Source organism: Ceratotherium simum, chromosome 17 (genome assembly GCF_057802395.1).
Source record: "Ceratotherium simum simum isolate JZ-2026a chromosome 17, ASM5780239v1, whole genome shotgun sequence".
Classification (NCBI taxonomy): Eukaryota; Metazoa; Chordata; class Mammalia; order Perissodactyla; family Rhinocerotidae; genus Ceratotherium; species Ceratotherium simum.
This window is the reverse complement of record NC_141916.1, coordinates 4,355,346-4,382,296: the sequence shown is the minus strand read 5'-3', so window position 1 is coordinate 4,382,296 and position 26,951 is coordinate 4,355,346. Positions and strand designations below refer to the sequence as shown.

The following is a 26,951-nucleotide window of genomic DNA, read 5'->3' as shown; positions in this document are numbered from 1 at the left end:
GCATTCTGTATACACGATTGAGACCAGATCCATATGCTTTGGACGTCAGATGAATCAGAGGCAGGACTAAGGTACTATTAGGAGACTGGAGAAGCCTAGTTAGATTCTTGCCAGGATAGAAGATCGCTCACCTTGCATTCCCACAGAACGGGGCTTCCTAAGTCTGCAGGCTAAGGCATCATGTGTGCAACAATATGAATTTAAAAGTACATTTATTGAGTGCTAACTCTATGCCAGGCATATCAGAAGGTACTGGGAATCAAAGATGAAATGTATTATCCCTTCCTTCCAGTCATCCCTTGGGATCCTTGCCAAGAAGGTGGGGGCAGGGTAGCACTCCTGGATTTCACTATGGAAACTTAATCGGTTGAACCTCATGACGTTTCTAGTTACTTTTTTCTTCAACTATAGGACACAAAGTGTTTGCAGTTTTCCCCTCAATGAAATCTTTAATATAGTTGGGTCCAAGTGCTTATAAAGAAATATTGGATTATCTAACAGGATGTGATTTCCAGGTTTCTGGGAGAATTACTCAAGCACAGCAAAAGATCCGCAGAAGGTGGCGGAAGCTCCCTGTCCACGAGGACCAGAGGTTACAGAAAGGCAATTATCACCACCAAATATCTATGGTGCGTGTCAAGGGAATGGCAGTGACAGCGAGACCTACGGGATCTGAGGAGGCTGGGCATGGTGAGCTGGGATGGTTGGGATGAGCTTAGTAGATGAGATAGAATTCGACTGGAATGTCTCTGCTGCCTTTATTTCAATGGGCTCTAGGAAAAGAACAAAACCGTTTTAGCAAGTACTGCTTTCTGGCATCACCCATGTGGCAGTTACTTTCTGCATCACAGAAGGGGATCCACAAATGCCAATGTTTAATTGGCCATTAGCCTTTTCTGGCAATTGCTTTCCATAATAAATGTTTCCCCACAACAACATCAAGAAACTCATCCTGCCTTGTGGTATTAAGCCTGCTTCCCTAGCTGCCACCCAATTCCATTCAGAGGAAGAGTATGAACAGTAGGAGTCCAAAAACCTGGCTTTCTTCCAAGACGTCTAATGAGATGCACAGGAAAAGTAAAGGCAGGCAGACAGGGCGGATGAAGGAGGCACTCTTATTTAAGAAAGTGCAAGAGACCAAAATGCAGTGTATCAAAATGAGAAAAATAAACAGAAGAAAAACCAGGAAGAAACAATCAAGAGCCCATCCCCTGTAGCCTGACAGATTAGTTTATCCCGCTGAAGTGAAGCATGGTTGAGAAAAATGGAGCATGCAGATATAAATTATTCACGGTGAAAGCGTCTCAGTCACTAAGATATTTACACCAGGACTGGAGCCCTGCACGTGGTGCTGATTTATGGGCTACATAATCACACAAGATACGCTGATGACTCTGCGCAGGGGAAACACGTTGGATTTTTTATTTTGTTAATCAGTTTTCCCACCCTGAGCCCTGCATTTCAATCAGAGCACAGGCTGGATTAGACCCCCCTGGGGGTGGCGGAAAGACTGCATGGTAATATGGCTTTGCCTGCCTCACATTCCTTCAGATAAAAAGTACCTTTGGGGGACTTGTCCACTTACCCATTGGTTAAAAGTATTTTCATTAGTGATATTCTATTCAAGGAATGCTATTAATAATTTCAACCCTCTTCAGATGAGCTAAACTCTAATAAAAATTTTTTTAACTTAAAAAAGTTGTCGATTATTTTTTGTCTATTGAAATATGCTCCTTGGGAATTGTTCTGATACAACGAAAAGTGTAGCTCCTATGTTCAAACGAGCTTTATCTTAAATCCTAAGTTTTTCTGGGGAGTTAAAGGAGACAACTTGAACAGTTATCGTTTTATAAGAAGAGACCAAAGCAAGTGAAGCTCAATAATACGTCCCATCTTAACTTGAGTTTGGCTAAAGCATGACTGATGATTGACTTTCATTTTCTGCAGCAGGCTCACCTTGCCATTTTATTAACTTTGGAATATCTTAACACCCCCTCCCATTTCACATGACTGATATTTTTTGTGCCCTGTTTATTGGGTTATAGTGTTTTTTAAACTTTTTATTGAAGTATAACAAACATACTGAGACATGCATAAATCATAAGTTTGCAGCTTGATAAATTTTCATAAACTGAACACATCTGTGTAACCACACCCAGACCTAGAAATAGAACATTACCAGCATCAAAGAATCCTCCCACCACATACTCCTTTAAATCACTCCCCCATCCCATGGGGAACCACTCTCTTGACTTCTAATAGCATAAGTTAGTACTGCTTACTCTGGTACTTTTTTGTGTGTGTGTGAGGAAGATCAGCCCTGAGCTAACATCCATGCCAATCCTCCTCTTTTTGTTGAGGAAGACCGGCCCTGAGCTAACATCTATTGCCAATCCTCCTCCGTTTTTTTCCCTTTTTCTCCCTAAAGCCCCAGTAGATAGTTGTATGTCATAGTTGCACATCCTTCTAGTTGCTGTATGTGGGACGCCGCCTCAGCGTGGCCGGACAAGTGGTGTGTCGGTGGGCGCCTGGGATCCGAACCTGGGCCACCAGTAGTGGAGCACGCGCACCGAACTGCTAAGCTACAGGGCCGGCCCTCTCGTACTTTTTAAAAATAGACTCAGGGGGCCAGCCCGGTGGCATAGTGGTTAAGTTTGCACACTCCACTTCAGTGGCCCGGGTTCTGGGGTTTGGATCCCGGGTGCCGACCTACACACTGCTCATCAAGCCACACTGTGGCAGTGTCCTACATACAAAATAGAGGACGATGGGCAGAGACGTTAGATCAGGGCCAATCTTCCTCACCCACAAAAAAAAAAAAAGACTGTATTCTTCTGTATCTGGCTTCTTTTGCTCAATATTGTTTGTGAGATTCATACATATTGTTGAGGATAGTTTTATTTTTTTTTTGCTGAGGAAGATTCACCCTGAGCTAACATCCACTGCCAATCTTCCTCTTTTTGTATGTGAGCTGCCACCACAGGATGGCTGACGAGTGGTGTAGGTCCGCGTCCAGGAACCAAACCCAGGCTGCTGAAGTGGAGTGTGCCAAACTTAACCACAAGGCCCTGAGGGTAGTTTTAGATAATTCATTCATTAGATCAATATTTTATATAATATTCCATTGGGTGAACATATCCATTCTACTATTTAGGTATTTTCCAGTTTTTGGCTAATGCAAATATTGCTGCTCTGAAGATTCTGGTACGTCTTTGGTGAACACAGGTATGCATTTCCGTGGGAGCTGTAACTAGGAGTGGACTTGTTGGGCCACAGGGGATGAATATGTTCAGCTTAAGTAGATACTGTCAAAGAGTTTTCCAAAAGGGCTTATGAATTTACCTTCTCCCCAGCAAGGAAAGAGTGTTCCTACTGCTCCACACGTTTGTCACCTCTCGCTGTGATCAACCTTTTCCACTGAAGCACTCAGGTGAGTGTGTAGTGGTATCACATTGTGGTTTCGTTTGCATTTCCCTAATCATTAAGATGTTGAGCAATTTTTCATGGCTTCTCGGCCATCTGGATATCTTCTTTTATAAAGTGTCTGTTCAAGTCTTTTCCTCAACCTTCTCTTAGGTTGTCTGGCTTATTGATTTGTGAGAAGTAAAAAAAAAAAAACATATTCTAGCATGAGTCCTTTATTAGATATATGGTTTGCAAACATATTTTCCCGCTCTGTGGCTTCCCATTTCAGACTCCTAATGGTGTCTTTTGATGAAGAGAAGCTCTTATTGATTTTTTTTCTTTTTCTAGTACCTTATGTGTTCTGTTTAAGAAACCTTTCCTTACTATGAAGTCATGATGATATTTTCCTATGCTTTTTCAACAGGATTTATTATTTGCTTTTCACACTTAGATCAGTAGTCCATCTGGAATTGATTTCTATGTATGGTGTGGGGTAGGGTCACAATATATTTTCTCCACATGGATATGTGGCCCATCACCATTTTCTGAAAAGACCGTTCTTTCCTCACTGCATTTCAGTGTCACCTGTGTCGTTAAGTTAGATGACTGCATATGTGTAGTTCTGTTTCTGAACACTTGATTCTGCTCCACTGGTCAATCTGTCTGCCCTTACGACAGCACCACACTGTCTTCAGTACTTCAGCTTTTTAATAAATCTTGACGCCTTCACTGCCTTGGCTCTTGTTGACCCTTTGTAATGTTTTACTGTGTATTTAATTCAGGGGAAACTAGAACCCAGTAACTAAATACGTGGAAGCGTTGAGGCTGGCTGAAGGAATAATAATATATGAAATAATCATGTCAGGATTTACATGGTTGATTTCAGTTTTAAATTTGATGGACTGACACAGTTTTTATAGATATTTAAAACATTTTGGAGAATACTAATAAAAGTCTTCTGACTTAAATTTCTAGGGCTCTAATCTTCTCCCATTTAGAAAAATGATAAAGAGTTTTTAAACTTTTAAAAGAGAGGATGAGAAAAGTCAGGTCACAAAATTTCTTAAAGAAATTTCTGAGCTCAGACACGGTGACTTGGAGCACATTTTGTAGACAGTGCCACGTCCCTTACTGCAGGAGCTCCAGAACCTTTCGTCTCCACTGTCAGCACTAATGTGAAGACAAAAAAACAATGGGGTATAATTTTGTCTACTAGGAGCAAGCTTTCAGGAAACTCACAAAGTTTATGTCCTATTGGCTTTAAAAAGTGTAAAAAGCCAAATGAATCTGGCACTTAAGTGACCAATATCAATGGGAAAGTAGAAATATTTGCTACAAAGTGAAAAATCCTTTGTCCTGACTCTTAAAAAGATTTGACATATATACATGGCTAGAGCACAATCATCATATTCCATATCATCATTCTCCAGAAAGTTTGATTCCTCCTCAGTCTAAAAATGGTTGCTGTCAGGTTTTTCTGAGCTGGATAAGTGATCCACACAGAAAATGGAAGGAATCTCCATCAGGTTGTGCTGAGGGAGGGAAACTACTTAAGTAGGAGTAAGCGTCTGCCAGTCTGAAAAAGAATTCTTACTACCCAGGATTCTTAACCCCAAGACAGGAAGGAACGGGCAGTCAGGAAGAGTTAATGGCTCAAGAGTAAGATGTCAACTCTCTCCTGCATCCTGGGCTAGATTCAGCTTTACGTTTACAGTTAAAAAAAAAAGTATCCTAGTTCTCTAGGAACCAGATCTAAAACAAGACAAATGAATACCAACCACACAGACATCCTAAAAGCCAGTTTACTGGTAAGTTGCCAAAAATACACTTAGAAATATTTACAGCATCTCTATTTCTGACTGACCTTGGGTTTTTATAGGAGGTAAACACAATATTAAAAAAAGAACAACACTGGGCAGTACAGTCTCAGGACACGGCTAGATAAAGAAAGGAAGAACAACCTGACTACTGTGTATTAAAACCACCAACGCGTGGTCAAGGAAGAAGCACAGGAAGTCTGACCAGGGCATCACAGAGCCAAGACAGCAAGAGGCCCCCCAGCTTGGGCCAATGTGACCACTGGATAGCAACAATGAGCACACAGCCCAGTGTCTTGAATCCAGTGGGTCCTCAATAAACATTCATTTATTAGTTATAAAATAAATGAAATGTATAATTAGAAAAGTTTTACATTCACCTGGAAGGGACAGAAAATAAGGTGGATGTCAGAATCAGGATCTAAAAAAGTTTAGACAGGTTGGAATGATGGGTGACTATTTAGAAATTATTACTAAATAGGGTAAATGATGATATGCTTACACTTTTTCAGTGAGTTATAGTTTACAAAGTGCTTTCTTGTATAACATCTCGTTCTCTTTGTCACAACAATGCTCTGGGATGGGCCTGGGCATTTTAAATGTCTCCAGGTGATTCCAATGTGCCGGGAGGGTGGAGGGCTCTGCTTTAGGCTGTATGCCTGGTTTGCAGGAAGCTGCCTATTAGGGGTGTTCAAATAGAGCTTGGTAAGGAAGATCCTGAAGGGATTCCAGCACTGGATAGCAGGGCAAGTAAATGAGGCTGAGATTCAATTAATGTGGTGTGTTATCAACTTTAGAGAACATCGTCTCCAGGGAGCCTTACATACCTTCAGAAGCATGTTTTGAACATCACCTTTTCACCTATTTAGTTAGATATGTCTTCTATAGGCATCTGTTTCTTGACCAATTTTAGATAGGGAGGGCATTTGAAAGTGATAAATAGCACATTATGCCATTAGAAGATATACTACTACTAATAGAAATTGAAACAACTCCTGAAATACTTCAAAAGACCAAAGTAGAAAACTTCTGAAACCAGTACACACAGCATAGAAAAGAGCCAAGCAGTTCTGTGGGGAACTTGAGGATCTGTGGAGTCCAAGTACATTTTGCAATTTCTGTAGAATTAAGGAAGGCGAGAGCCTTTGCCAAGGGGCAAGAGCTAACAGACTCTTCCATGTTAAACCCTTCATTATGGAACCCTGATTTTGATGATGGCACTATAATATCGCTCATGATCTCTTGATTATGTTGAGATGTGAACACGGACCCTTCTTTGAGACAGCATCTGTGTTCCTTTTCCTGGGCTAATCTGTTCCTCTCCTCTTTCAGAGAAAAGTTAGATTCTAACACTTCTGGTTCATTATGGAAATCTGGGCTGCAGACGCCATGCCCAGGGATCTGTGAAGATGTCTCCGCATATCCACGAGATATTACGAGAGTAAAGAAACAGGAGGTAGGAGGATTCTCGGAAAATTATGCCTCACTCAGTCTGAGTAGCCTTACCATAATTTAAATCAATAAAAATGCCGGAATGATTAAACACTAGTAGATAATTAATTCAGTGTCTCACTTTCTTCCCTCTTACTCAGAACTCTCTTAGGTGCTTAATGTTAAATATTTGATGTTCTAGGACTTTTTTCTTGGCTCAATAATGCATTTAGGTCTAAAATAATTATATTTTAAATGATAAGATTTCACTTTTATTTTTAAATACTCCTTGTAAGACTTTTATTTTTGAAAGAATATTAACTGCTTGAGTCTTAACATTTCAATTTCAGAATCTTAAATTAGAACAGACAAAGACATATTCCATTACTTTTTCTGCTGCTTTCAAAACTTCCCTCCAGAAGGTGCTTACATTTCAAGGTCAGAAGGCCTGCAACCTGCACTGAGAAGGTAAAAGGTCAAGCTTTTAATCAGGCCTACTGTACGCTCAAGGAGACACCTGATGAGGGGAGGGTGGGTGGGCAGCAGCCTCCCTCCTCCAGGAAAACGGCATTGGTGTACCCTTTCAAGGTCCCGGAGGCAGTGTTAATTGGTGGTCACGTTTCTAGCAATCAGTTTGTTGCTGTGTATCACAAAACTTAAACACATTCACATCTTTTGACCCAGGAATTCAAGTTCTAGAAGTCAATTTGTAATAAATATATTACATTGCCTTATTTGTATACAGAGAAGTTCATCTCAGAATTACTTAGATTATAAGAGCAAGACTTCAGCAACAATCTAATGTCTATCAGTAAGTATTGGTTAAATTAAACATGGTGCATTTATATGATGGAATATCTTGATGTTGCGAATATATCTAATGACATAGGAAAATGCTCATAAAATATTATTAGGCGAAAAAAACACCACGTGACAAAACCTTGTGTGTATATGCTCCCAATCTTCATACCTAGACACATAGAGGAAAAAACACAAAGGATTGTAATAGGGCTATGTCTACAAAATGAATGAAGGATAATTTATATTTTACTTTATGCTTTTGTCTATATTTTCTATAGTTAACATTTTTATTCAGAAAAAAACAAATGTTATCAAAAACAACATGAAGTAAATTGTAGTGAGCCAGCATTTAATAGTAGCTGCTGTTCAAGGATATCCGATCATTTTTTAATAAAAATTCCTTTTGAATTATCAAAAAAACCCCTTTCATTCATACTTGAAACATTTATTGTTTCCTACATTGGCTGTCATTCCTCTCAATCTCCTGTGGGTACACTGTCAGATTTGTGAGGTCCAGCTGGGTTTAATCGTAGGTTTAACACAATACGATATGTGTGAACTTGGGCGACTAATGTAACCTCTTCAAGACAGTTACATCATCTATGAAAAATAAGGACAATAATGTATATGTCACAGGGTCGCTATGACAGTTAGAGTTAACGAGATGAGTAAAGTACCTCGCACAGCACTTGGTGGAAATCAACCACACAAATTGTTAGTCCTCTCTTTCTCTGCTACTTCTTGGGTTAAACCCAGGACATGCTGACGTCATCTACACTGCTAATTAATTTCCTAGATGATGTGAAAAATTACTTTCTTTACTTGGCCAGAGAAAGACTCAAGTCAAAAAATTAAATTATTATTTATATGGCCCCACAAGTCTAAGTTAGTGCTGGCCTCTACGTAAGAGGCAGTGATGGTGCCATCAAGAGAAAGTTGTAACAGAAACAGGAGGGGACGTTGAGAAAGCTGGACGGCGTTCTAGCGTATCATTAGTTAGATTTTCACGTGTCGTTCCACTCACTTAGCTTTAAGTGCTGTAAATGATTTCAATATTGCTCTCTCTGCAATTTCAGATTATTTACACTGCTGTGGATGGAGTTTTATAATCTACAACTAATGAATCCATATCACGGACAAGGTACTCAAAAACACCCATGTGTGGAGCCTCTGAACTACATCAATTAGGAAAATTAAATTAATTTTTACTTCTTCACAGGTGGGATATTTAATATTCCTGCCAAATGATATCTTCAGCTTCACTGACCACACTAAAACCTATCTTAGGCCCCACATACCCTCCCAAATGAGAGAATTCTGCTGGAAAGGCGGCCAAGCTTTCACTGTAATTCCGTTTGGACAGCAAGGCTTAAGCGAAGCAGATTCCGCAAGGTGAATGTACCACGTGGCACAAAAGTGTCTTTTAAGGAACTCAACAGATGTGTTCAAGTTAAGGAAGTCACCTCTGAGAAGTAAGAGTCCCCCAAAGCGTGTCTCCACAGTGTGGGACATCTCAGATAGAGTCTGCAGCAAGGGCCTATCAAAGGGGTCCTAAGATGCAGGCAGCCACAGCGATGAATCAAAGCCTATAAGGCAAAAAGGCCAGTGGGACTCTACACGAGAGCAGCTGAAATGTGACTTGAGTACTTGACCCAATTCTTGTGAATTAATGATAGCCATTCCTTCCAACTCTTGGAAAGAGTGTGTGTGGCTTAGTAGTGTTTTTTTACCTCTTGAGAGCCACAAACTTAAACATGCCAGAATGAAAGACTCCAGTGAGCCAAAATTGTCAGGTCTCAAAACTCTGCTTGTTCAAATATATGTCGCTTCTCTGAAATCACACTAGGAGTGTCCAAGAGAATCTTCCTTTTACCAGTGCCTGCAAGGCTGAGCCCTCTTGGAAGGTATGGGATGTGACAGGAGTTGGACAATGAGTATGGATGATACAATCGATTGACACTCCCAATTAGCAGCAACAGCTGTAATTAAAGAGAGGTTGGGGATCCTCAAATGACCTACAGAACACTAGGCTTTGGACCAGCTAAGACACCACAGCAGGGCACCTTTCAAAAGCCATATAGTTAGGGACTTCCATCATGAAGACTCATATTTGCGACTTTGTTAAAACAAGAGTCTTCTAAACTAGGTGGGCTGGATCCCAGGGTTATATGGGCCACTTTGTACTCTGTTCCCAGTATTTCCCCATCTTTAAAGAACTAGACAGAAATGATTTGTTGCTTTTATACCAGTCTACCTTCTTGGTGTAGTCCCTCAATTTGGATCTCCAGACTAACATTTACTTCTAGATTCTGGAGCTATGGTGTTCCTGATTCACTGAAAATCACTCATGAACATTCGGCAAGAAATCAACTGCGGGTGTGGGCCAATGAGTTACTGAAAACCCTTCCATGTGGCTGTCTGGGATTCAGGCACCCTGATGCTTTCACCTATAACCTGGAAGAAAAGCTACTTGAAGGGAAGAGAAAGTGGGGGGAAGGGAAGACAGAATGAATATGAATATCAGAATATGAATACAAATCGGGTACTGAAGCCTTTACTGCATCTTTTACTACTACCTTTGGAGTTTTTCAGAGAAGAGTAACTATTTACTCTCAGTTTAGTGAGACAAGTGGACCCACTGCTTTTAAGCTGTCTGCATTTCATTCATTTACCATATATTTGATGTACACCTTTTTGTGCTTCTGGCATATTCTGTGCCTATAGTGGGGAAAACAAATACCAAGTCCCCATCCCTGCCCTCATGGTGCTTACAGTCTGCTGGAGACAGCAGATGAGGTCACAAACAAATTGCATTATAATGGTGATAATTACCATGAGGGAGAAATGAGGGCTCGCTGGGCAAGTAAAACAGGGAGACTCAATTTAGACAGGGGGTCAGGGGAGTTTTGTCTGAGGAAGTGACATTTAGGCTGAGACATTAAAGGACATGCACAAAACAGCTGGGGACAGAATGTGCGTTTGTACATGTGCGAGGGGTGGGGAACCACTTCTGAGGCAGAGGGAACAGAACTTGGGAGTCCCTGAGGATAGGAGCCTGGGATGGGGGAGGAGCTAGCAAAGGAGCCTGGAGCTCAAAGAGAAGAGAGAAGCTGGGAGACTGCAAAGCTGAGGCAGGGAAGGCGGTTCTGGGGACAGAGCAGGCAGGGATTCCCAGGCACAGCACGGCACAGAGTTTAGCTTTATCCGAAACTGAGTGGGATGAGATTGAATGAGATAACAGGAGTCAGTGCACGCTGCAGGGAGGACTCCCAGGCTTCTGTGTCAGCAAGGATGTGGATGGGAGTGGGCGTGAAGAACAGAGACAGACGACAGCTGGGAGGCGACTGCAGCTCTCCGGCAAGGGAGAGGTGGCGTCTGTGAGACAGAGGCAAGAACAAGTGCATGGAAAGCAAAAATGGAGACAAACAGCGTGACCAGAAAGAGGAGAAATTTTAGGGATATTTTCAGCATAGATTTAAGCAAAATAAGTATTCTGATGAGTTTTAGAAAATAAAACCATCATTTCTCAAATATTCTCTCTACCAAGGACTCAACGTCGTCACAGAATAAAGCTTCAGTCGCTGCATCATCCAGGGTAGCAGGAGACCTGAGGTTTCTAATAGCAGGGCTCTCAGACCCAACCATTTGGGAATACATTCCGATAAGAATGAAGTGGAGTTTTTCCCCCCACAAACGTTTAAAATAATTAGTTCAGGGGCCGGCCCCATGGCCTAGTGGTTAAGTTCCATGCGCTCCACTCTGGGGGCCAGGGTTCCATTCCTGGGCGTGGACATACACCCCTCGTTAGTGGCCACATTGTGGCGGCGGGTCACATACAAAATAGAGGAAGACTGGCACAGATGTTAGCTCAGGGCGAATCTTCCTGAGCCAAAAAAAAAAAAAAAAAAAAGAAATTTAGTTCATATTCATTGAGCATGTATTAATCTGCCAAACACCACATGTGCAGTAACTCTTTTGCTCCTGTCAGCAACTTGTGAGTGTGGTGGTGTAATTACTACCATTTTACAAAGGAGAGACCTGGCCTCCATGTCTCCACCCTCTGCTTTGGCTCTCCAACTCCATCACTGGACGCTCCTTCTCAATTTATTTCACAGGTTCCTCCTCACCTCCTGACTTATCACTGCGGGAGGGCCCCAGAGCTCGGTTCTTGGGCCCCTGTCTTCTCTGTCCACGCTCACTCCTCTAAGGTGCCTCATGGTTTTAAAGTCCATCTCTGTGCTGATGACTCAAACATTCATATCTCCTGCCCTAACGCCTGCACTGAACTCCCGGCTTACACGCCCAACTGTCTATTCCACCCCCCACGCAGACGATGCATAAACGTGTCAAATGTAACACATCCAAAACTGAACTCTTAGTTTTCCCTCAAACCTCTTCTTCCCACAGTCCTCATCTCAATACATTTTCCTTAAAATTTTAGCACAAACTAAATTCAACATTAGTTAATAGTTTCAACAGCTTTCCTGAATTTGCTAAAATTCATGATCTGAGATTTACTAGAAAATATATCTGATTCCAGGGCTAAGATACCAAAATCTATGGTTGTGTGAACACACACACACACACACTTCCTAGGAAATAATTTGTATACTTTTAATAGTATACAAATAAAATCAACATTTATATCTTTGATTATAGACACACACACTTCCTAAGATACAATGTGTCAAAATCTTAATAGTATTTTTTTTTTGTTTTTGTGAGGAAGATCAGCCCTGAGCTAACATCCATGCTAATCCTCCTCTTTTTGCTGAGGAAGACTGGCTCTGAGCTAACATCTATTGCTAATCGTCCTCCTTTTTTTTTTCTCCCCCAAAGCCCCAGTAGATAGTTGTATGTCATAGTTGCACATCCTTCTAGTTGCTGTATGTGGGACACGGCCTCAGCATGGTCAGAGAAGCGGTGCGTCTGTGCGCGCCCGGGATCCCAACCCGGGCCGCCAGTAGCGGAGTGCGTGCACTTAACCGCTAAGCCACGGGGCCGGCCCCTTAATAGTATTAAATAAATAAAAGTGATAAAAGTAAAATCAATGCAGCAAGTATGTCCCACTGGCAAATGAAAAAGCGCTCCAGGGGTCGGCCCGGTGCCGCAAGTGGTTAAGTGCACGTGCTCCACTTCGGCAGCCCGGGGTTCGCCAGTTCGGATCCCGGGCACGCACCAACACACCACTTGGCAAGCCGTGCTGTGCCAGCGTCCTAAATAAAGTAGAAGAAGATGGGCACAGATGTTAGCCCAGGGCCAGTATTCCTCAGCAAAAAAAAAAAAAAAAAAAAAAAAAGAGGAGGATTGGCGGATGTTAGCACAGGGCTGATCTCCTCACACACACACACAAAAAAGTGCTCCACATGATTATTCATCCAGGAAATGCACATTAAACTTACGATGGGACACCACGACACACCCATCAGGATGGTTAGCATGAAACAAACTGAGAATATCAAGTGTTGGTAAGGATGTGAAGCAAGGGACACTCTCATAGACTGTTAGTGGGAATACAGTATTTAATATTGAACTGTGTCTTCAAATGGGCATCTATTACTTTCCTTTTCACCTCAACATCATCCGCTTTGGGGAAGTGTCATTTCTATGTCTCATTCTGTCGGGGCTGTTCAACATACGTTCCTGCCTCCCCGACTAAAGGCGCAGAGAATGCACTATATCCCTGGACATAGCGACCAGTGCAGTGCTCAGCATTTGCCCCAAGCTCAGTCACTAAGAAGCTTTTAGGGGTGATCCAGTCTTGTTTCCTTCTCCGGCACCGTGAACTCTCAAGATGATGCAGACTTGTGGCTGCTGGGGCCATTTTGCCATGACACAAGGAGAGCCTTTTCCAGGCAGGGAGACCTGAGACAGAATGCCTGTGACTTTACTGAACTTGTGTCTGAAGCCAGGCTGCACCCCGTAGTCCCCACTTTTGTAAGCTAATAAATTCCCTCCTTAAGCTAGTCTAAATTAGATTTCTGCCATCTGTGCCTGATGGCATCCTTGTAGACTACTGAGCTATTATCCCCCATTTTCCCAATTTAAGACCTTAGTTTTCTATTGCAATTTGTGCATCTATTTAGGTTTATCTAAGAGAGATAGGAAGGTGTCTGAAGGGAGGCCCATACTGAGTTTGATATATTCTTTCATAAACTTATCTCCTTTGTACGTCTAAATATATCCTGGTTTCCTTTAAAGATGAATAGCTTTTTATTTTAAGTGTTTAGTTATTGAGGATTTTCATATCCCAATGAGCTGAATAGGGTAAATATGATTCTTCTTATTTTACTGAAGGAAAAGATGATACAAAGAAATGAAATCATTGAGTCTAATATCAACGGAGATTGGTAAAGGTACAAAATAGGAATCCACATAATCTAATGCCTATCTCAACACATTTTCCATTAGGATTCACGGATTTAGTATGTATAAAGAGAATTGATCGTCTCTAGACGAGTACTTAACCTAGATTCTTCGGAGATATAAAACCAATGTTTACCTCTTAAATTCAGCAAATAAATTATCAGTGTTTTGGTACCAAAATTCTAGTTTACTAAATATTTTCCCATTTAAAAATAGCCATTAAAAAATTCTTTTACTGAATATTTTCCCATTTAAAAAAATCCCATCGAAAGTCAGGTAAAGAAATTTTGTAAAATTTATTTTTTGGTTATCAAATACTAATTCTACAAATGTTAGAATTTTTTCTCACTTTAAAAAACAAGAACGGTAAACGATTTTTAATGGGAATTCGACTTCCAAAGAGTTTGAAAGAAATGTTAATTGGGCCTCTCAAAAGGCTATGTTGTATAAAGAGCTGATTTTACTCCTTCTGAGAAAGAAAAATTCCAAGAGTTGGAAAAAAAAGTCTTACAAAAAAGGAAAATGTGTTTTTTTTTGTTATAAAAGGAAAGATTAGTTAATATTTGGTGAACAAAAATTATAATTGAAAGTGTCCTACGTTCTAATTTTCTAAGGCATCATTTTTACTTCCCTTTCTTCAAATTGTCCTTCTCAATTATTTGACCTTATCTATAATCAATCCTATCTTAACCCAAATTAGGAAAACAGGAATGGAAAAGAGCAAGGAAGACAAAACAGAGAAAAAGGAGAATGACTACAGGGGATCCTGGAAACAATTGAAGGGAGACAATTAGAATAGAGATGAGCATTGGCAATGAGAAACTGAGAGCAGAACATTAAGAAGGAATTGCGGCTGGAAAGGGAAGGAGGAAGAAATGCAGGTAGAGAGTGAGAAATAGAGTAGGAGAGACAAGGTTGAGAGAAAGAGAGTAAGCAAGTGAGCAAAGAAAGGTGAAAAGAAGAAAAGAGAGAAAAGGTAATTAAAAAGAAATAAAAGGGGCTGGCCCCGTGGCTTAGCGGTTAAGTGCGCGCGCTCTGCTACTGGTAGCCTGGGTTCGGATCCCGGGCGCGCACCGACGCACCGCTTGTCTGGCCATGCTGAGGCCGCGTCCCACATACAGCAACTAGAAGGATGTGCAACTATGACATACAACTATCTACTAGGGCTTTGGGGGAAAAATAAATAAATAAAATTATATTAAAAAAAAAAAGAAATAAAAGGGGCTGGCCCCGTGGCACAAGTGGTTGGGTGCGTGCACTTCGCTGCGGCGGCCTGGGGTTCGCAGGTTCGGATCCCAGGTGCACACCGACGCACCACTTGGTAAGCCACGATGCGGTGGCGTCCCATATAAAGTAGAGGAAGATGGGCACGGTTGTTAGCTCAGGGCCACTCTTCCTCAAGAAATAAAGGGGAGGATTGGCATCGGATGTTAGCTCAGGGCTAGTCCTCCTCATGAAAAAAAAAAAAGAAATAAAAATCCAAATTGAAGTTTGCTCATTTGCTATATAAACTTAACAAAGCTTAGAATAATATGACAAATGTAGTCTATATATAAGTAAGTTTTCAAAAAACAAACATGTGTCCTTTCATGGTAATAAGAGCTCTTATACTAAGACTTCAATTCAGAAGTCCTAGCCTGAACTCTGGTGTGAAACTAGATACAGAGATCAGAACTAGCCCAGATGTAGAGTCTAGTATAGTCATGTGGCGCTTAATGATGGGAACACATTCTGAGAAATGCATCGTTAGGCGATTTCGTTGCTGTGTGAACATCACAGAGTATACTTACACAAACCTAGATGTTGTAGCCACCACACACCTAGTCTGTATGGTATTAATCTTATGGGACTACTGTCATATATGCAGTCCCTCATTGACCAAAATGTTGTATTGCAATGCATGACTGTATATTTAATAACTTGATGTATGATTTAAAAAATCACAAATCAGTGGGTATGTGATAGATTCTTTATTAAATGATCCAGGAATATTAGGTAACTGTTTATAAAAATATAAAATTAATATTTAAATCCTAAGAAAAATATTAGATCCAAAAAAGTCCCCCAAAAAACTTCAATATGTCAAAAAGGGGACATAAACTACCGAGAAAGCATTTGCAACAAACTGATAAGGACTAATGTCCTTAATATTTAAACAACCCAATAAAAAAAAACCTAAGATCACCTCCAATAGAAAATGAATAAAGGACATAAGTAGACAATAGAAAATGAAAATGGCTAGTGTTCATATGAAAAAATATTCACTTGTGCTAGAAATTTTTAAAAGAAGTAAATTAAAATATAAATGCAATTTTCATTTAAGAAACAGAATGATTAAAAATGATAATATTCAAGGTTGACAAGCTCTAGTGAGATATGTACACTTAAAACATTGCTGGTAGTAATATAAAATAGTATAACCTTTCTGGAGGACAATTCGGAATGATGTACCAAATATTTTAAGAGGAAATACACTCTTTGACTTAATGAAATCAGAAATACAGACAAAGATTTGGGTAAAAGGATATTCTTCCCAGTTATTTATAATAGCAGTCTATTGGCAAATGGTTACGCAATTATAGAATTTATTTTTGGGTGTGCTATGAAGTAGAAATTTAATTGAATTTTTTCCCATGTGGCTAATAATGACCCAGCATCATTTTCTGACTAGTTCAACCTTTCCCCAGTGCTATAAGACTATGCCTCTGTTTCCACATCCGCAGTAGTCTGTTTCTAGGCATTCCCTTCTCTTCCACTCGTCTCTTTATCACCCAGCTTAATATCACACAGACTTAACGGCACAATTTTAGAACGAGTCTTGATATTGGGTAGAACAAGTTTCTCTGCTTTCTTCTTGTTTCAAAACCATTGGGCTGTTTCCCCTCCCACCTTTCTTACTCCATACACATTTTAGAAACAGCTTATTGAGGTTTCCCCAAGATCTTTTTGAGATTTTGAATAGAATTGAATTTAAAGATGCATTTGAGAGAAATGACATCTTTTAGACATTTAGACTTTCTGTCTAAGAACATGATATAGGTCTTCATTTATTTAAGTATTCTTGTATGTGTATGCATATATCTATATATCTATATCTATAGCCAATGGACTCATACAACTTTTGTTATATTTATTCCTTACAGGAATCTTATTATTTTATTGCTATTCTAAATGGCATCTTAAAGATTTAACTTTCTGTTTTTGGCTAGTATAGAGAAATGCAACTGATTTTTGTGTACTGATCTTATATCTAGCAACTTAGAGAAACTTTTAATCTGTTTCCTTCCTGATGGCCCACTTTCCTCTCTATTAGGGGGATATCCGAGAACTCTGGGCTGTGAAAACTCTCAGGCATCATTCGGAATATGAGTGTGAGTTGGGAAGAAGGCAGACAGGTGGGTCACCCATCCCCTCCTGACTCCAGCAATAATGAGACATGGAGGAATCTCCTCTGAAGTGGTGCCCATCTCCGTGCGGGAGCCCTTGTCTCTCTGAGGTGACTGCTCAGGCCTTACAAACTATTATTGTCTTCAGTTTGGGAGCTGGTTCTTTCTAAGCCTTCAGATTTTAGCCTACCTGTCACCTCTTCACTGACTACCCGATTGGCACCTGCCAACCCTCATCTCTGCCTGCCCTTATTCTCTACTACAGAAGCCCATTCATGCCCTCCAGTAGGTGATGATCACACCTTATGAGTGTTTGTTTGGTAATATTCCTGTTTACTGCCTGTTCTCCCCATCAATTGCAAGCTTCATAAAGGCAGGGGCCAGGTCTGTTGTTCTGTATTCCTGGCACCTGCCACTAAGCTCAATAAATATTTATAGACTGAGTGAATGAGTTAAATATGTCAAACATCTGTTTCAATTTTTAATGTTAACAATACACTGTATCATAATTTAAAATATATTTTACTTGTATAATTTTATTTTATCTCCATAACTGCCTTTAAAATAGGCATTACTAGTCCCCATTTGACACAAGAGGTAACTAAGGCACAAGGAAATAAGTAACATGGTCCAAATTAATAGCTAGAAATCAATAGAGTTGAAAACAGAACCCAAATAACCTAACTCAAAATCTAATTAAAAAACCATATAAAAAAAGAAAAAGAGAAAGAGACGAGGGAGGGAGGGAAGGCAAGACAAAGGTAGAATGGAGAAAGTTCTTTCATTCCTAAACTTTCCATGTCAAGGGCATATTGTACTATTTATTCTGCTAAGGACTCCTTAAATCTCGTAGAGGAAGCCTTTTACGAAACCTCATACCTCTCTAAGACATTTCATGGCCAGGAGACAGATTAAGAATACTTTCAAGCAACACTGTTCTACATGAATCATACAGAGTGGAAAATAAAGGAGTTTGCAGTAATAGGATAAGTCTCTTTTTCTCTGCTACATTTCACCAGCATAAAACTTGCTGGTGAAGTCAGGACACATAATCGAGTCTGATAATTGTAAGAAGTACTTAGAACATGATTTAGTTTCAATTTCAGGTTCCAATTCATTCTCTCATAATTTTTCTACCTTAGTCAACATTACACAAAACTCCGGCTCTCTCTTAACATTTAAAAGCCAGAGGAGAACATCTTCCCAGTTTTATCATAATGCTGGGGGTGGGACCAGTTACTTTTACCGGAATCATTATCTAAAGAAAGAATACGGCACTCAACTTCTCGTTTTAATCGATGACACTCTATGTCCCCCTCCTTTTGTTGTTCTTAAGTCTGATGATAAAACGATTGGTAGTTTCTGTGAATTCTGATTAGCTGGCTTCATATTGCGAAGTTATAAGAAGGAAAGGAATCCCCTACTTTCCCAGTCTGCACGTCGTAAAAGAAAAAGCATCAGCTCCCAAGTTAATAACACTATTTTTGTGATTTAGAGGGAAAAATACTTCTTTCCTGCCAAAAGGTAATCCACACATAAGAGCTGATTACTGGTGAAACACTGTCAGAATGAGACCTCATTAAAGAACCTATCGACACGAGGACTCCAAATGGCTGCAAAGTACCACTCACCTCTTCCTGAACCCCAACAGATTAATGATACAGTATTGATGAGACTCTGTCCACCAGAGGAGGACATAACGGTTCATTCTTAATCCAAAGTGGTGTTATCAGGGATGGACAGTGACACGTTCCAGAGCTTAGGGATCACAACCTCAGGACCCCGACGTACCCATTACTGAGACATCATATTCTATCAGCAGCGTTGCTTCCTGGCCACACTGTTTAAGAATACTCATGGCTTCAGCATGCGTGGTTCCAAGAAGCCGAATTCCATCCACACTGAGCAACCTATCGCCAGGTTTGATAGTGCCCTCTCTGCAGGAATAAAGGAACAGTCTTTATTAATTTGGCATAATGGGGTTTAGCAGTAATAGTCACTTAGCCAAAGTGGTTCTTTCACACACGTGCTGCCATCCATCTCATTTGCATTTCCTTTTTCCCATCAAGTGTGACAGTAAGAGAGTAAAGAGGGAACCAGAACAGACAATTGCCGATGAAAATCAGTAATAAGACAATAGATACACATTAGCAAATAACCAAACTACCCACAATTAACTTTTGGGGTACAAAAGTAACAAAAGCATATTTACCCTTTTCTAGGGTTTTGCCTAAATGTCTAAAATTGATTTATTAGAGCCCAGGAAATAGCATTTAACTCTTTTCCCAAAGCCAGGTGAGCAGAGAAGCCTGTTGATTCCATTCAATTTATTACCAGCAAACCCAAGTGGGTTAGGAAGTGCTGGTGAAAAATTTCCCTAGTCTGTAAATTTTCCTACTGATTTGTAAGGCCATTTGGCAATCATTAAGTTGATTCAGTCTCACGTTCCCTGGAAGAGACAGGCAAAGTCTAGGCTCCCTGCTATGACCACAGACACTCAGGGTGTTGAGAGAAGATGCCTCAGGACGTTACTAACACCACTAAGGTGCAGCCAGGGAAGCTTCCAGATTATAACCCTCCTGCCTCAGGGAGGGTCACAGAGATGAGAAAATTAAATGGGGGATTACACCTGAGGGATTTGGAAAGAATAAAAATGATCTTAAATATCCTTCACCTAGGTAATTCTGTAAGCAATTTGACTCTAAATTTTTATCTTAAATTCTTAGATTTCCTTTCATCCTACATTAATTTGGTAATATGTCACTCACAAACTAGTAGTCTGCTTCTGACATTTCTGTTAACTTCAACTCCAAACGTTCACAGGAAATGGAAATATTCTCACTTACTTCAGGAAGAATAATTCACAAGGGAAGCACGAGAGGGGAAAAAGACAAAATTTCCCTGGAAACTGTGACTTTGCATTGTCCTCTGCAAAGGCAAATATGCTTTAGCACAGGTGAGAGACCAGTGTCTTCATATTATCTGATTTTATATTAGACATCACCTTTTTAAAAAAGTGAGCTCACAGTATGAGCTTTGAAGGAAAATAAACCCAAGTTCCTATCCTAGTTCTTCTGGGCACTAGCTGGCAAGTCATTTAACCAGACTGGCCTCGGTTTTGTCACCTATGAATGTGGATAACAATACCTCATTAAGTGGGTGGCTGCAAGGATAAAATAAGATAAAGTCTGCCGAGCACTTAGCACATTTCCCAGCTCATGGAATATGCTCAAGAAATAGTATTTATTATTATTATTATTTCTGTTGCTTAAGAAAAGGTTTTAAAAATTCATCCCGGTCTGAAACATAGTGCAGAGTCAGGGGTAAACAGTGCATTTTCCTCCTACCCTTCAACGATATCTGAGGGCAGGAGTTGTGGTCCCCACCATTACGAAGTCGACTTTTGCTGTGGGAAATTAATACAAAGATAAGTATCTCCTCAGACTTCTAAGTTTGGAGTTTATCTGGGACCCCAATGTTTATGATAGGAAAGCTGAAGGAGAAGCCCTTCAGGTATTCAAATTAGCAAAGAAGAGAAAGCTCTAGACATGACAATATTCCTTCCTTTTTACTAAAAGTCACTTCCATTCTGACATGCATAATCATCATCAAAAGGTAATCATAATAATGATAAGGATGTCGATAATAGTGAGAATCAGAACACCACCACCTATCTTTCCAGGTTAGGAGAACAGCAATTGGAGACAATGCCTTTCAAGGGCCTGCCTTAAAAGAGCCAGTTGCCTTTTATTAAGTGCCTTCCAGTATGATAGGCCCATATTTCTCCAACCTTTGATAAAATTGAACAACCCTGAAAGGTGGGTATTATTATCTACATTTTACCATGGAGGGAACAGAGCTCAGAATTGTTAAGTCACTTGCCAAAGACACAGGGTAGTTAAGGATAGAATCTGGAGTCAAACCTTGTTTCTTCTGATTCCACAGCCTAGACTCTTTCAGTTTTCACTGTCTAACATATTTACTGAGTATCTACCTTTTACTATGAAATTTGTAACTCATCAACTTCTATGCCAAAGTCCCTGTTTATTTAATCTATTTGAATGCCATTTGGATAATGACACAGAAAGATGGAGTTTACCTGTCAGCAGGCCCTCCTGGACGAACACATGTTATCACAACTGGTCGAGATTTATTTCTGTCATCGTGTGCTCCCCCTAGCAAAGGAAAGAAATACAGCTTAAACAATTCTTTCATGAAAAATTCACTTACAAAATGCCAGCTGAGAAACTGAAGTACATTTTGTTGATGTGTGGAGGAAAACATGCAAAATTTTCCTTCTGGCATACAATAGCCTTAAAAATCTTATTCATTTTATGTAGAATATGTTTCTGAAGTCACCATTTCTCCACCTCTCCATAAATATATGACTGTCATCAGGGATGACACATAAAATGTTTAGCAGGTGTGACAAGAGTATCAACTAATGATGAGTTGAAGAGCTGCCAGTTATAAACAAAGTACAGGTGGGTACGTCTGGTGCCAATTAACCTGGGCTATAACACAGGAGAGTGGGTCTACAACCTGACATAAAGGAAGCAAAAAAATTAAAACAAAAAATCCAAGTATTAAAAAAAGAAAGAGAAAAAAATTCAAGCAGCTGAAGTGGCCTCCGTTAAAATTGGGGTGTTCAAAAGTTTTGGGCAAATTTGACAGACTATGTCAAGCCAATTGCAGTGCTTAGATGGGAATTCTAATTTTGTATAAGGAAAATTTCTCCTCAAGAATTCTTAGAAACATAGAAACTTTGAGATGGAAGGTAATTTATTATAAATTCTCTTTTTAATCCAGGACCCCTTTGTACAACCTCTTGAATCTGTGCTCCCTCAGCCTCTACTTTCGATCCACCATTGACCCACTTAGATTCGAGGCAGCCCATCCCACCTTTGGACACCTAGGGGCATGTTCGAAGGTTCTTCCTAACATTCAGCTGATACCCATCTTCCTTCAACTTTCATCCACTGGTCATTGTTCTATTATCTAGAGCAGTGAAACAAAAATGTAAGCTCCCTTCTACAACAAAGTTGAAAAGAGTGATTATGCACCTGCTAAGTCTCATCTTCTTAAGGCTGAACACTTCTAGTTTCTTAACTACTCTTCATGTGACCTGATTTCCTCATACATCACCATCCTGGCTGCCCTCTGGGTGGTCTCTAGTTTCCCAGTATCTGATAAATATGAATGTTACTGTCAAGTATTCCTTCCTTAATGATTGCCTGGTAGAACAGGCTGACATTCCCCCCACTTGGCACAGGCAGAGGGGTCACCTTAAAGAACCCAGCCTACGAGAAGAAAGAAAAGGCATTCACTGTTCTTGATGAAGCAAACGCTTCCTTTCTGCTCACTTCTATTACCAGTGATTTACTCAGTCTGGCTGATTGGTAAAAGCTCCATTTCAATGTTTTATTCTTTGATTCAGTTTGATGGCTTCTTTTAAAATTCCTCCTTGCTTAAAATAGGAAATTCACAACTTTCTCAGAAAAAAATTTTTAAAATGAAAATCATGACAATAAGTTAGAGCACTTGCTCACCCGTATTTATATAAATACCATTACGTAACTTCTCTTTTGCAAGGTGATCATGAAAAAGATAGGTTTGCCGTCCCCTTTTTAGAAAAGGATTGGGGCAGAAGACAGCAAGAAACTTTCCATAACTTTGGTTTGGAGTTCTAAATTTAAATATATAACAATGAGTGCATGTTAAGGTGTAAGAAAGAGAGCTCTTGATATGTGACATTTTATCATTATCTGAAACAATGAGCCAAGCTTAGTTTGTGATTCACTTAGGTTCTAGAAGTTTGGAACTGCAAAGCAAAACAGAGCCCACTCAGAGACCAGTGGTATCTCAATCCTGCTGCACATTAGCATCACCCACCTGGGATGCTTTTTTAAGCATATCAACGCCAGGGCCACAATGCAGACCAACTCTGAATATGGAGCTTCATATGGTAAATAAGCAGACCTACCTATAGTTTTATTGTGGAGAATGACCAGATAAAGTTTCCTTGTCCAAAGTGAAAAGCAACTGAGTGGCAGAGGGCCTTTCTATTAGCCCAAGCCATCTTAGCTTGGTGGCAAGGGAATTAACTGAAATTTAACTCTCTGAGATTTAGGCCAGAACATCATTTTTCATTCTGTGGGTGCAAGGTTCTATTGTTTGGAGAGTCAAGGTTTTAGGGCCTGTGACATACAGCAGTAGAAATATAATTTCATTCATCAGCTAAAGCCTGTTTTATTGTTCCAAGACCCATTCTAACGGGTTAAGAAGAAATTTTCCAGTACTAAATGAACATGCTTCATCTTCAATATCTTCCCCTCCTTCCTCAATGTCCTGGTATTCTCCATGGATCTAAGTTTAGCTCAAATCCCATCTATGCCACTGTAATGTCTTATCTGCCATGGTAACATTTACTCATAGTACTTTATCATTCTGCAACTCTTTTTGTAATTAACCAGTGATTCTTAAGGGATGGGTGGTGGCCACCTTTTGAGCAAAGAAGGGCTCAATTACTGTTTTAATAATTTTGACTCTAGTGAAGTTCAAAATATAATAGGTAAAAATAAAAAAATCAAGTAATGTTCAAAAATTCCTGATGCTTATCTAGTTCCCTATTGAACCTCATTGTTATCCTAGGAATTATGAGTTGTTAATGTATGTGTAGTCTTTCAGATACAAAATTGCTAATAAGAAAAACAAAATATTAAAAGCCAGAATTACAGCTCAGAATCAATGGTTTTATAGGCAAGTTGGAGTCACCTGAAATCTTTATTATTAATGTCATCCCATAATAAGATGAGTTGAGCAGAGGCACACAGGTGCCTAAGAGATTAGATTATCTTCAATCTATTTTTAGAAAGCTACAAAAACAAAATGTATTTCTGGAGAAAATAATTTAAGCAAAGTTTCTTAATCCTAGTGCATTAACCAAATCAAGGCATACTCATCAACATTTTAACTCAGTGATAGAGAAAAGAGAAGGCAAAGGCGTTTTGACAAGTGGCAAGTCAGTAGGATGAGAACTGACAAGGTTTACACACAGTGGCTTCTTGCTCTCTGTTAACGGACTGAAAACAAAGCCTGGTCATTGGGATTCTACCTTGATTCTCACTCATTGCTTTATTTCCTTAAAGATGAGTGGCAGCAAATATTATAAGGTGACTTTAGACACTGCAAATATCAGTTTTTTGAGGATGACTTTCTAGTTCACTCCTAATATTTCATTGACAAATTCTCCAAGAATATCTGATGGTTCATATTTTCTAACCACCACCTACCTCGTATCACAAAACCAAAGGTATTGCCTTCTTTATGTAATGTGACCTCCACCGTCCGGAAAATAACACTTGATCCTTGAACAGCTGAATGCAGGAAAGAGAGAGGGAAATATGTCTTAAATGATAATAACATTTCTAAGTTCTAAGATCCCTGTTGCAAATAATTCTTGTTTTGAGTAATAAAAAAGTAATAATTTCCTTTCAAAGAAAATGTCAGAAAAAATAATTGGAATGACACACAAATACCATAAAATAGTCATCTGCATAAGTGACTCATATAGGTCCAAGTGGAATCAAAATCATAGGTACTTCCTTTTCTCCTGTGCAGCCAGTTTCTAGACAGAGCCTACTAGTCACATTGTTAAAACTCTACATAATAAGAGAGACAATCTTCATATGATAAATAGAATTGTTTTCCCTTTGTAAAATGCAAAAACAATATGATTTTTGTAAAACTTATGAAATAATTAATGTATTTATATTTATTTTTGCAGCTAGCACTGGAAGAAAAAGTATTACTCTCAGATTGCCATTAATAGACTAGGCGGATGCAAATAAATTTTCTGACATAATACATAGCAATTAAACCAAGACAACAGCAACCCAATGAAGCTTGGAGGGCAAAAGAAATTCTAAGTACGCTCAAAATATTACTACTGACTAATAAAATAAAGAACTACTTAATTTTATCAATACCATCGTGCTTACGTTGTGTTTGTCGCTTATTGCTCTCGTTTCACAAAATGAAACTGCACTGCCAAGTTGCAATCTCTAACTATATTACACACAGTATGAGGGTATAAGCTGTATAAAAGTATAGTCACTAAAATATCCTGTGAGACTGCTTTTGAGAAACTGGTGAGTAATTCTGGTTGTACAGTACACTATTGCTGAATTTAAAAAAACCAAAATTTCCCCAAATTAATATTTTATCATTATGGATACAAGCCTGTTTTTATTCATGAAGATAGAAACGTCTGCAAACTGAAGCAGTTGATGGTCTTAGATCCTGTCTTGAATTTGTACAATGATATCTAATTATCTAACACTATGTTCATTATTAATAACACATTTTTTACATTGTTATTAGATCCTGATAGTTTTATCAGGATCCTGAAGAGTTTATTACATAAAACTATCAACAAGAAATATATAGACAGAATTTAAAGGCATCTTTTAAAAGAACATTTCTTGCCATTTGCAGAAATAAGAAGTAATTTTAATTAAGCATTAATTACAATTATTATTTTATTTTTGGTGAGGAAGATTGGCCTTGAGCTAACATCTGTTGCCAATCTTCCTCTTTTTGCTTGAGGAAGATGGTCCTTGAGCTAACATCTGTGCCAGCCTTCCTCTACTTTGTATGTGGGACGCCACCACAGCATGGCTTGATGAGCGGTGTGTAAGTCTGAGCCCTGGATCTGACCCTGCGAACCCTGGGCTGCCGAAGCAGAGCACGCGAACTTAATGACTACGCCACCGGGCCAGCCCCTAATTCCAATTATTTTTAATTATTGGATATTCCGAATCCTCCAAGGAATGGACGTGATTATGAAAAGTACACAGTGAAATTCACAACAGTACACACATCTGGCTGGGACATGAAGGACAATAAGAACTTGGATCTGCTGGAAAACAACATATACCAGCAGCTGAACAAATGTTTTAGTACACTGCTGATTTAATTAAAGGTCATAGTCTTGCTATCAGGGGAATTTCCGTTTATTCTAATCAACTAGGAACAGTACATACAAATAGCTGAAAGTGTTGAGGTACAGATTTAATTAAATGAAAAAAAGATTGAGTAGAAACCAAACGTTTTCTTATTTCCATGACCCAACAAGCCATTTGAAGAATTGGTTAAGAACATAATCTTTTTACTCTATTGGTAAGGGAAGAAAGGAAAAGATATGGGGAGAAATAATTAATGAGCATCTACTGTGTGCCAGGAACTCTGCAAAATGGTTTACAAATATTATTTCATTTAATCATTAAATCCACTTTCAATTATATACAACCAAATTCTAATTCTGGGCCACCTGTCCTTGTTGGCTGGGTGTCTGTTCTGGGAATGCAAAGCACTGTAATTTTAATTTAGCTTGAACTAAATCTTGCTGACCACAAAAATCTTACAATCAAATCTAAAGTCAATACAAAAGCTTTTGGGATTATCTACAGCTTTAGATTATCCACACTATTGCTGTTCATCATTTACAAAGATAAATGTGAATGTTGACTATATTTTAATATATTTAATGAAATAGATTTGGACTTTATAATTTTTATTTGCACGACTGGCTCTTGGTAACTGCGTTTTCATATTCAACAGCAGGATATCCTGTATTGCCATGTGAATTTTACTCATTACTCACATGTGTGTATGTGGAAATAAAGCTCCAATTAAGGGACTTCCCCGAAGAACCAAATCCCATACACAGAATAGCTAGGTAGAA

The 26,951-nt window shown here is 39.4% G+C and overlaps 1 protein-coding gene across 9 annotated transcripts in view; it reads right to left on the bottom strand.

The window, feature by feature from the left end:
- GRIP1 (glutamate receptor interacting protein 1) overlaps window positions 1-26,951 on the bottom strand; it is a 623,621-nt gene that overhangs the window by 100,651 nt on the left and 496,019 nt on the right. For all 9 annotated transcript variants that reach the window (XM_087442057.1, XM_087442058.1, XM_087442061.1 and 6 more), the window contains 3 exons: window positions 24,499-24,582; window positions 21,306-21,381; window positions 18,998-19,143 (listed from right to left, as the gene is read on the bottom strand). In XM_087442057.1, the coding sequence (XP_087298183.1) occupies window positions 18,998-19,143; window positions 21,306-21,381; window positions 24,499-24,582 (306 nt within the window). The remainder of the gene's footprint in view (window positions 1-18,997; window positions 19,144-21,305; window positions 21,382-24,498; window positions 24,583-26,951) is intronic.